This window comes from Schistocerca americana, chromosome 2 (assembly GCF_021461395.2).
Source record: "Schistocerca americana isolate TAMUIC-IGC-003095 chromosome 2, iqSchAmer2.1, whole genome shotgun sequence".
In the NCBI taxonomy this organism is placed as follows: Eukaryota; Metazoa; Arthropoda; class Insecta; order Orthoptera; family Acrididae; genus Schistocerca; species Schistocerca americana.
In genome coordinates this window covers 659,071,115-659,083,706 of record NC_060120.1, presented here as the reverse complement: position 1 = coordinate 659,083,706, position 12,592 = coordinate 659,071,115, and the positions used below count along the sequence as shown (strand labels likewise).

The 12,592-nt window shown below is 41.2% G+C and overlaps 1 protein-coding gene across 1 annotated transcript in view; it reads right to left on the bottom strand.

Moving 5' to 3' along the window:
- Positions 1-663: 663 nt before the first annotated feature.
- The window catches only part of LOC124594300, a 59,726-nt gene continuing 47,797 nt past the window's right edge, over positions 664-12,592 (bottom strand). The window contains exon 4 of the mRNA XM_047132663.1: positions 664-2,818. Within this exon, the coding sequence (XP_046988619.1) occupies positions 2,423-2,818 (396 nt within the window). The 3' untranslated portion in view covers positions 664-2,422. The remainder of the gene's footprint in view (positions 2,819-12,592) is intronic.

Below are 12,592 nucleotides of genomic sequence, written 5' to 3'. Positions count from 1 at the left end.
GTGCAGCCTGCAGCTTGGCTGTCCGCAACATCACAGTCGTAAATCTAAAAAACTTACTACACTCCCTCTCTTTGTGCACACACCCACCCAACACTAATGGTTCACTGTTTACTAACGACAGTATATTTTGTTTCTGCCTAATAATGTCATCCAATAGTTTGAATGGTGTCTGATTATTCTATGGAGACTTCTTTAGCTTATTACTCTTGGATTGTTCACACTATTATCACTTAATTGTTTTGCTTATGTCATTTAAAATAGTTCTCACTATCTGGTACCTTCATGGTTACTTGGTCTCTTTCCATAGCAACTTCGTTTGCTTTCCCCAAAATAAGTGATCTTATTTTAAAATTAATCTCCTATCCCCATTAATCCTGAGTGTAGTTTTCATTGTGCTTGCGTGTGTATATGTGGTGCCTTTGTTATCACAAAACATGTCAACAATATTCCAAATAAACACTCATCTTAATCTAAAACAAACACATAATTAATCGACTAAAATTCCAATATATTATTCTTTTTTATGGTTTGATCAATTAATAACTCAGTTGAACTTATATTCATTGATTAATCCATCTTGACTTAATTAAACTTAATTAAGAAAACACTAACGATTACAAATTATTAATCTACTAATCTAAATAGAAAATATGAACTGTCTTGATCTTGTATCACTTTACAAATCTCTTGATATAAAATTCTTTCTTATAAACTAACTAAAATATCTTTTTAACTCAAAATGAGGATAAACTACTTTTACTTTTCTATGTACTTCATCTCTGAGAAGGTAACTTCCAGCATGAGGTATCTGAATAATTCGATAAGGTCCATTATACAGATTACACCACTTCTTATTCAATCTCTTTTTCCTTGATTACTTGTTTTGATTTGTTTTGTTCTTGTGGTGGATGCTGTCACACTGGTCGACGATAGACACACACGGTCGTGGCGACCGATCGCCATGCTTTTCTGCCTGTGAATGGGACCCAAATGTGTTTCACTTTGTGTGTTAAGTATAATATTATTGTACCTACGACAGAAACAGTAAAAAATAGAGCAAAGAAAGAGTTGGCAATGGAAATCACCTGATGCTACAACATTTTTAACAAACGGTTGAATTGGTGGTATTATTGACATATCAGCGTGATATTAGTAGAATGTTATGCAAACAAGAGAAAATGAGACTTTATAGGGAGCATCATTTCGGTGTCAGGACTTCGGTTATGAATTGAATTAGTGATACAAATTTCTAGACTTCAGAATTAAATATTGGTTAGATGCTCTCTTGTGGGCTCTTGAGCCTGCTGCAGTGGCTGTGCGGTTCTAGGCGCTACAGTCTGGAGCCGAGCGACCGCTACGGTCGCAGGTTCGAATGGATGTGTGTGATGTCCCTAGATTAGTTAGGTTTAATTAGTTCTAAGTTCTAGGCGACTGATGACCTCAGATGTTAAGTCGCATACTGCTCAGAGCCATTTGGGCTCTTGTGACGTAAAGACTGTGTTCAGAATTTTTGTTACGACGTGAGACACTTGATGCCACCTCAGTCACGACAGTGTTATGATACACACCCTTGCTGGAGTCAGCCGTTGCCGTCCGACATAGTCCATTGTGCACGTCAACAAAAATAGATCAGACAGCCATGTTCCGAAAGCAGAAAGTAAGTCTACAGTGGGAGAGATTAAATGCAACCATGCAAATATAACCTGAAAAGTTTCAGTAATACTGGCAAATTAATCAAAAATCAGTGTATTTTCAAAAAACAATTTAAATTTTTTTTTAAAAGTCTGTAAATGTCGAGTAGTCACATATCTGGCACACTAGTAAATCTTATAATTCATGAAAACACAAAATTTACATAGTCTGGGCTCAAGTGTTCTTAAACATTAATGGCAATAAAAATTGGTACTTGATCTACGTAGCAACAGTAATTCTTGTAACTGAGGCAGCTGATGAACTTTAACATTTCACTGCCATTGCGTAATCAATTCCACTGTACATTTTAATTTAACTAAACATTCTGTACACACGACTCACCTGCAGCATACACAAGACAGAATGCTATCATTTTCATTTACAAGAATTTTTTGAACTTTGTTAGGTGGTCTAATGGAGCAGTCAGTGCCCATTTCTTCTCACAGAACATATCAACACATTGCACTGTATGCGCATTAATTTCAGTTTTCTTACGGTATGGTGCCCTCCAAGAATTAAGTTGCTTTGTGGTGCAATCTTATTTCTCCCCAATGATGTAGAGCAAGATGTAGACAACATGGATATTACAATTTAAATTTAATCTAAGATAGTCAAAAATATTGAACAAATATTTGTCTTTGGGCAATTGGGCGCGTAAGTCGAAACATTTTTCATTAATATTACTTGTACCTCAGTCGAAGAAACATTTTGTACGCGAGTTTACGGTCAACTAGAGCACGCCCTGCTTCTGAAAGTGAGGAGACAAGTATTCGATGCAACTGAGGTATGTAGGGTTGCTGTAAACCTTGGTGAGTATTTCAGCTTGCTTGTCTTCGCTGCTGTAGCTCTGTTGTATGTCGACTCCGTGGGCCTCCACCCCGAGTATGACGCCCTTGAGGATTGCGCAATGGAGGGCGATGGGAGTGCAGCGGTCCATGTCCCTCCGGAGCTCCTGCAGTGGGTAGGCGTCAGCTTGCTGGTGCAGCCCCAGCGCCTTCAAGGTGGCCTGCAGTGTGCCGTGGTACTCAGACACCAGCTGCTCCAGGTGCTGGCGGTGGGTTTCTTCGCTGGCGTTTGCGTACAGGAAGTGCACCACATCTATCGTGGGAGCTCCAATGTTCACCATCTGTGGATTTGGAAGTGAAATCTGTTATTATCTGGTGAAAAGTAGAAGGTAAAGAGACTGTTCATTAATTCATTAATGGCGTTTCGCAGATCCCATCAAATAGGATAACCTTCACTGATGTAGGACAACTTACGTTACACGTTAACAAAAGACATGGGTATCGTAGAAACATAATGAGTTCGCTGTACTAACAATGGACTGTCAGTACACTACTTAATGGTATTCCTCTTCAGTTACACTAGATATTTACCCTTCATATTCTATTTGTAGCGTAATATTTGCTTCAATGCAGTGGTATTTGAAACAATGTTATCAGTATGTCTTAATATAGAATCCCGTTGACAGTATATTACTAACTGCCAGGCAGCTTTACAGTGAACAACAGTTCAATGTTGAATGAGTCCATAGTAATCATGTAATTACAAAACATGGTCGCTTACGCTTACCGTTGTCAAAATTTGTTTTTTTATTCGTTGTTTTTCTCATTTTCAGGGACAAATCCCAAGTGCAAGTTTGCACACAGGCGTAAATACAGCCGGTAGTCCATAACTTAAGCAAGTTAATGGATACACTAAAATATCTTGGACCACCCGTCAAACAGCAACTGAGATGGAAGCCTCGGGTACTAACCACCCAAGAGGAAGCCTACAATAGACTGAACTACTGACTGGCCGAATTCGGGGATTACACCACTCAACTATCCTCCGCATCCACAAATCCTTTGGTTCAATTGGCTCTGAGCCCTATGGGACTTAACATCTGAGGTCATCAGTCCTCTAGAACTTACAACTACTTAAATCTAACTGAGGACATCACACACATCCATGCCCGAGGCAGGATGCGAACCTGCGACCGTAGCGGTCGCGCGGTTCCAGGCTGCAGCCCCTCGAATCGCTCGGTCACACCGGCCGGCACACAAATCCTTTATTTCACCAGTTCTCCCCTACGAAAATGTGACATGGTTGTATCGCTCCACCTACTAGTGCCTCCAAATCCGTGAACGTAATGCACTCAGCCTTATTTCTTTGCATCATTCGCCTACCTGTATCGCCTACCACCTCATCATATTCGACCCCTCCTGATGCACATTAAACATCTCCACATATCCTATGCTGTCAGCAAGCTAGAATCCTAACCCTACTGTTTACCCTCAGATCATCAATTCCGATATGCTGCCGCGCCTTTACCAATACATCCCACTGTCCCTACACATACATAAATTCCGTATTTTATCCCAACGTAACTTCAACCGACTTCTAAAACCAGACAATAAAATTCGCCATGATATTTATCCATCCTGTCAACAGTAACTCTACCCTACCCATCTCACTATACATAGGGCCTACCCCCTCACTCTTCCCTCTCTTTTTCCTCACTCTTCTCTTTTCCTCGTCACCCACCCTCTCCCTCCCAACCACTGCTCAACCCAGCAGACTTCTCCTCACTTTTGTCTTTCCTCCCACTATCAAATTCAAGATCTACTCTCATCTCCATAATTGATATCTGTGGGATCCAAACAACGTTAATCACAACCTTCATCCATATAGAATCCAGGTCAGCAACTGGAAGCAGTTAATTCCATAAATTATCTGGGAGTACGCATTAGGAGTGATTTAAAATGGAATGATCATATAAAGTTGATCGTCGGTAAAGCAGATGCCAGACTGAGATTCATTGGAAGAATCCTAAGGAAATGCAATCCGAAAACAAAGGAAGTAGGTTACAGTACGCTTGTTCGCCCACTGCTTGAATACTACTCAGCAGTGTGGGATACGTACCAGATAGGGTTGATAGAAGAGATAGAGAAGATCCAACGGAGAGCAGCGCGCTTCGTTACAGGATCATTTAGTAATCGCGAAGGCGTTACGGAGATGATAGATAAACTCCAGAGGAAGACTCTGCAGGAGAGACGCTCAGTAGCTCGGTACGGGCTTTTGTTAAAGTTTCGAGAACATACCTTCACCGAAGAGTCAAGCAATATATTGCTCCCTCCTACGTATATCTCGCGAAGAGACCATGAGGATAAAATCAGTGAAATTAGAGCCCACACAGAAGCATACCGACAATCCTTCTTTCCACGAACAATACGAGACTGGAATAGAAGGGAGAACCGATAGAGGTACTCAGGGTGCCCTCCGCCACACACCGTCAGGTGGCTTGCAGAGTATGGATGTAGATGTAGATGTAGATTTTCTCTTCCCCGTATCCGTTTCTCCCAGTGAAATCCCTTCAGATTTTAGTGAAAATGCAGCCAGTTTTTCTTTCTTTCTTTATTTTTTTAGAACACAGTTTCTCAGTATTTTAAAAAATATATCTTTTCTTTTAATCTTTTAGTCTTTAGATTTTAAATCCAAACAAATAAAATCAACAGCTTTAATGTTTTTTTTATAAAGGGCAAGAAAGCAAGAAACTTTATCTTTTTATAAATTTTAAAAAGACGTGGAACTTCCCTTCTTTTAAAAAAGTCAGGTGTGTTTCGTCTTTGTTTATGTTCCTAAGCCCTTGGCTGAAAAGCGGAATCTTGTACCGCTGACAGCCGACCACCACCCATCTGGTGTGAAGGGAATGGAACAGAAATAAAGAAAAAAAGAAACATCAAACGAGTACTAGTGATATCCATATCGTGGACTACATGAATAAACACGAAAACAGATAAAATCCACCGCTTTAACATATGTCTGTCGCTCGTATGATCCCACTTGATAGATGTCGTATTTTTCGACCATCGTTTTTATCTGGTTTTGTGTTTATATTTATGTACTCCTTGATTTGACACCGTTCATACTCGCTTGATCGTTGAAACAGGCTACATTTATGCTAGTGTGCATATTTGGATTTCAGTATCTGCATGAAGGCGAGTAATACTCGAAATTACAACCACAATAAATAAAAATTAAAATAAATTTTAATAACTGTAACCCGAAACGATCATGTTTAATATATACAACCAACACTGCTGCTCTTGCTGTCGCTAACAGAACTTTTCAACCCTTGCCTCTACATACGCAGATCATTCGGAAGAGTAGCTGATGAGAAATGCTTTTAGTTGTTTTTTAATTGAAAGGGATTTCAAAATCTGTAAGTTGTATGGAAACTTGTTGAATATACACACCACAGTAAATAATCAAGTTTGAACCCTAGACCACCAGGTAAAGTTTACATGAAAGTTACTTTTCTGATTTGTATTGTAAGTGTGGAAACCACAGTTCAGCCGTGACTGATTACTATTCTCAGTAACAAAATCCACTCAGGAAATAATGTTGTGGGAAGTGAGCCAAAGAATTCTAAGATTCTGGCAATGTGAATAGTTATCTAATTTACACAAGATTCTCATTGTTCGTCTCTGACGAATAAACACTTTATTTACTTCAGGTGCACAGCCTCAGAAGAAAATTCAATACGCTCCCAGGAGTGAACACATGCAAAGTAAGCCAACATTTTTGTTGTTAGGTAAACACAATGAGAGGTACTTCACAGAAGAAAACACTTTAAACTTTGCTTTCTGATTAGGTTAACAGTTTCTTCCCTTGTCCACATGCTACTGATGTTGTTCTGACGGTAGTCTGCATAAAGAAAAATTTCAATATCCATGAACATGGTATAAGGCAAAAAGGAAAGCCCCACGTCCAGTTAGTAAGGATATCGGCTTATGAAATTTCCATTAGAAGTAGCGCCATGAAAATACAGCATAGTTCTCTTCACAAGGTAAAAATTACTTCATCATTCTCACTTTTCAGTAAAGCCCTAACGTCATTCTTACTTCATCTCTGTTTCTGTTCAGCAGCAGAATATTTACAACATGTGAAATACAAAACTTGAAACAAGAATGTGCAAAATGTCTTTCTACAAGCAGTGTAAGTACTCTTGTACATAAACCCAGTCTCATTAAATCTCTCCTCAGTCTGAGTACACTGATTTTTACATAACTTCCATTATTATAAAATATTCTTATTGGTAAGAATGTATCAGAAACTATTAGAAAACACGGAGGTTAGGAAAAAAAATCTACGTCGCTGCTCATTATGCCACACCTACCCCAAACAATTTACGACGAAAATTTGTGTCTTACCATCTCCTGAAAGCTTTAATCGTAGATATATTGTTAACTGCCATTGAACAACAAAGCACTGTGTAAAGAACAACGCGTTCCAGTTCTTGTTGGATCCTCAGAATACGACATAAATTCATAATACGCAGTTTACAACAATTCTTTAACCATCAGAATTCAGCAGTAAGTATTGCTTGGTAATGGAATCAGCAGGAAGATCATGAGGCTAAATCAGGGTGCATGGCTAAGGCATTGTTAGAGGAAAAACAGGCGAGGCTTAGAGGATGACTGCACGGAATCTCAGGAAAACGACAAGTAAATTCGTTAATGTACAAGGAATGGCACGGACACATAATAAAAAACTAAGTGGGAGTATTAGGGAGTGACGGGCACCAGGAGTCGAAACGGAATTTGGTTGGAATCCGTGTAGGGAGCATACATAAGGAGTAAGAAAAGTACGAGTGGGGAAGGTTGGTGTAGTCAATTCGAGTAAATACGTGAAAACATATCATAAATTCATTTTTTCCTTCGGGCAGCGTGTGAACGTGTCCATAAACACGTTTCTGCTTACTGTTTCTACTCCATATCTTCGCAATAACGTGAATTCATCTTCTTCACCATTTTATAAATTTGTAAACTACGACAGGGAATTACAATGTAGTTAACGGTGATTGGTGAAAGTCTGTAGTCATCTGTGCTATCACTAATTAATTACACACCGCTTGAGGTTTTTATTATGCACAGCTTATCTTCAGAACATAAAACGTTCTATCAACATACTCAACATCAGCGTTGTCAATGCAACAAAGTCGTGGCTAATTTCCTTTTCCGATCCTCGCCCAAACTGATAATAGTTTCGTCCTCAATTATGACGACGTCCTAGGCGCATTAGATTTTACATACTTGTTTTTCCTGTTGCACGTCCTGACAGTTGATTAGGTGAACAGCACAAAGCATTTGAAGAGTGAAACAGTGAAAGATGTATGAGTGATCAATGTAAAAGGTCCCGTAGGACTGCATGTCAATCATAGTGGCTTGGTTCAAATGGCTCTGAGCACTATGGGACTTAACATCTATGGTCATCAGTCCCCTAGAACTTAGAACTACTTAAACCTAACTAACCTAAGGACAGCACACAACACCCAGCCATCACGAGGCAGAGAAAATCCTTGACCCCGCCGGGAATCGAACCCGGGAATCCGGGCGTGGGAAGCGAGAACGCCACCGCACGACCACGAGATGCGGGCTCAATCATCGTGCTGCAGAGTATTACAGCTATTTAACTTCTCGTAAAATAATTTTAGGTGTAATGTGATTAGTTATTATTGTATTTTGAATAACCATTTAAAATGAACATATGTTCTACAAAGTACACACACAGTTGTACCAGCTTTAGTACCCAGGTTTGGTTTTGTAGTTGAGTACAGAAAGAAATTTTCATTGTAGTTGTCGCATTTCTGCAGTACCCTGAGGAAGATCGAACGGTAATCGTCAGTTTGCAAATAAAACGGAGGCTTTGTGATGCGCAGAAGACGCACAGAAGACGCACAGAAGACGCACAGATAACGTTTAAGGAGCTATTGAAAGAAGCTCAAAACATCGCACACTACAACGGAGGATTCTGCTTAGTGATCCTAGAGTCTGTAGGGGACACTGGGAGGATTTCTCCTCCGAACTAGGCGTACATAATTTTGTGGGTGAGCAGAATGATGATATGTGGTAAGGCTTTAGTAGAATACACGACAATAAGAGGAACGTAACTTTGCAAGTTTTATTAACAACTAAATATGGCCCATTTTCGACTTCTAAGAAGGGCTAGCGACAGGTGCATAACTGTTTTTTTTATATTTATTGGGACTCTAAAAATTATATGACCTGCTCTCCATCTTTTGAAACGACTCTTTTTTTTTCCTTTTTGCACTCTTCCATGTTTCAGCAGTATTCAGACTTTACCTAAGACATTTTGTCAAAAAAATCCTTTGAGTTCTGAAGCGGTCAGTAACACTAATATCACAGATAGTTTACTCAATGTAATCATATGAGGGTGGAAGCATCAGAATGACTGGATGGCAGTTTTGAATCATGTTCCTCCCGAATGTCCAGTGTCTTAAGGTCGATTCGCTCTGGACATCGTGCAACGGAACGTCAAAACCTCCCACAGCGTGTTTCAATCGGCGGCATGCGCACAGTACGTCAACGGGACTGGTCGGAACGAAAAGGGACTTTTCTGGGGGACAATGACGACGTCTGCTAACGTTGGAAGTTAATCTGTTCTCACTCAAATCACTTAGGTACCAGCAGTCTCTTAAGTTTTTCTATTTGCTTAGTATTTATTTTATGTTTGTTTTCGTGAAAGATTGATTATGTTCCATGAGGACTTACAAATATTTTCTGTGACTGTTCTTCGACTAAAGAGGTCAAATACCCGTAAGGGAAAAATGATTTACGTTTTACAATAACCGGACAAAGAAAATGCCTGCACTGCACATACACAATAACAAAAATAGTTAAAACAACTTTAATTGAAAAACGTTTTTCAGCTGTGAAAAAGTTAGCGCTAGGGATAAAAATACAGTGGTTTTCAACGTTGTTTGGTACTTGAAACGAAAACGAAACATAATGGATGAGGTAAAGAGACTCTACATACGGTCTTTTAAATTCCGTTTGACGCGTATGTAAGCGTAAAAAAATGGTTCAAATGGCTCTGAGCACTATGGAACTTAACAGCTGAGGTCATCAGTCCCCTAGATCTTAGAACTACTTAAACCTAACTAACCTAAGGACATCACACACATCCATGCCCGAGGCAGGATTCGAACCTGCGTCCGTAGCGGTCGCGCGATTCCAGACTGAAGCGCCTAGAACCGCTCGGCCACCCCGGCCGGCTTCTAAGCGTACATTTTGTTGGACGGATACTTGTCGGTGTCTTGAACTGTGTGGATAACACCTTGATACACTTTCATTCCTCAGCACAGTGGGAGATTTATTATTCGACCTTCGTCAAGAACGTAAATTATGAATTTTGCTTCGGGTATTAATAAGCTCTACCATTGCTACTTCCTTATTTCTGATACTACACTGCGCAACAGAATTAAAGGATCACTTTTTCGAAACGTCGTAATTGTCTCCCGTTCCGACGCATAAGTTTTAGATCTGACTCAAAGATGTCTACGATCTTCTTCTGTAATGGTGCAAAAGCGTGGCGCACTGGGACGCCACCCACGGACTCGAAAACGCTTCAAACAGCCAGGAGTCGACACATGCGAAAAGAAGGCAGAGCTCAGAAGTGTAAAGTTTCTGGACGATGTGACATTGTCACCAAATTTCACAACTCTGCCCAACGCCGTTGTGGACGTGTCACACTATGTGAAGGTCGTCACAGTCCGCCCCTTACCAACATTTCACCCCTCCTTTTGAGACCTCTGCGGTGCAGGAAATAATCGCGATGCCCAGCATTTAAATTACGTAGTTTTCTTACGAGTGGCCGATGAAAACATTTCAGATACTCAGCTGCTCAGAATCGAAACGTAAAGCCCTCAAGGGAAAGTACCGGGTGATCAAAAAGTCAGTATAAATTTGAAAACTTAATAAACCACGGAATGATGTAGAAAGAGAGGTAAAAATTGACGAACATACTTGGAATGACATGGGGTTTTATTATAACAAAAAAGAAAAAAACAAAGTTCACAAAATGTCCGACAGATGGCGCTGGACAGCAAAACGTCAGTGACTGCTCATGACAATCGTGTATAAAAGGAGCTGTAACGAGAGAGAGAGAGAATCAGATGCGCCAGCAGTCGCAGCATGTTGGCGTTACCTGAAAAGGCACTTTTAGTGAAGCTGTATTATCAGAATGGGGAATGTGCTAGTTCAGCGTTACGATCCTATCGCCAAAGGAAGGGGATTCGAACGGGTAAAGGTCCGTTGACAAATGCAGCTGTGGCGAGAATGATTTCGAATTTCGAAGCCACGGGTTGTTTAGACGATAGACCCCGTAGTGCCCGACCGAGCACAAGGCGTAATGCTGCTGAGACAGTTCAGGAAGAAATGGAGATTGTGGCTGGTTCGTCTATGCACAGGGAAGTCAGCGCTCGTGCAGTCGCACGTCGCACCGGCATTCCATACACTACTGTTTGGTTGGCACTTAGGCGTACCGTCCGATGCTATCCGTACAAAATCAATCGGCATCATGAACTGTTACCTGGCGATTTAGTGAAGCGGAGGGCATTTGCGGTGTGGGCGTTTCAAAAGATGGCGGAAGATGACGATTGGTTGAGTACCGTGTTGTGGACTGACGAAGCTCATTTCACGCTCCGAGGGTCTGTCAACGACCACAACTGCAGAGTTTGGGCTACCGAAAATCCTAGAACTGTCGTGGAAACTCCATTGCACGACGAGAAAGGCACGGTATGGGTTGGATTTACCACATCTACCGTTATCGGGCCTGTTTTCTTCGAGGAAATGCGTGATTCTGGTTTTGTAACTGCTACCGTGACGGGTGAGAGGTACGCCGATATGTTACAGAATCGCATCATCACCAGCCTGGCTGATAAACACCTGCTGGAACGTACGATGTTTATGCAGGCTGGTGCTCCACCCAATATTGCTAGACGCATGAAAGATATCTTGCGCGCGTCGTTTGGTGATGATCGTGTGCTCAGTCGCCACTTTCGTCATGCTTGGCCTCCCAGGTCTCCAGACATCAGTCCGTGTGATTATTGGCTTTGGGGTTACCTGAAGTCGCAAGTGTATCGTGATTGGCCGACATCTCTGGGGATGCTGAAAGACGACATCCGACGCCAATGCCTCACCATAACTCCGGACTTGCTTTACAGTGCTGTTCACAACATTATTCCTCGACTATAGCTATTGTTGAGGAATGATGGTGGACATATTGAGCATTTCCTGTAAAGATCATCATCTTTGCTTTATCTTACTTTGTTATACTAATTATTGCTAATCTGATCAGATGAAGCGCCATCTGTCGGACATTTTTTTGAACTTTTGTATTTTTTTGGTTCTAATAAAACCCCGTGTCATTCCAAGCATGTGTGTCAATTTGTACCTCTCTATCTACGTTATTCCGTTATTTATTCAGGATTCAAATTTATACTGACTTTTTGATCACCCGGTATAATGGAGGCCAATGAAACCACCACTTCCCTCAGGACGTTGATTCCCACACATTTTAAGGTCGGAAACATCAGTTCGTGGTTCGACGAGCAGAAGGACAACCTGTGGCACTCCCGGCACATTCTGCGCAGTTCTACCGTTCTCAAAGAACATTTCGAGGCTGCAGTCTCATTGAATTTGGTCTCAAAACTTTGGAGTCCAGTGTGATCCCGATTTTTGCTCTTGTGTACCGGATGGAATCCTTAGGGACCGTTCAAAATAGATCGACGAAATGCGAACGTGATCTGAAGCAGCGAAGTTTCATCACGCTTTTTCAGTGCTCCTGTTTTGCGCGCTCCTGTGGCGTGATCAGGGGAGGTGTGACGTCGACACAGGCATGAATAAATCGGCGAAGGGTTCCTCAAAAACCTCCGAGTTTGGCAAAACTATCTGTAGCAAACCACCCACATTTACTGAGAATTTTAAAAACATATGTGTCTTTGTGGAGAAAATGTGATGTAGCTCGAGCTGCCTGGAGGCAGGCAACCACTTGACACTTCTACGAGGCCAGTTGTGTGCCTGCAGACGCTCAGGAGTGTTTTGCAGGTTTTCTC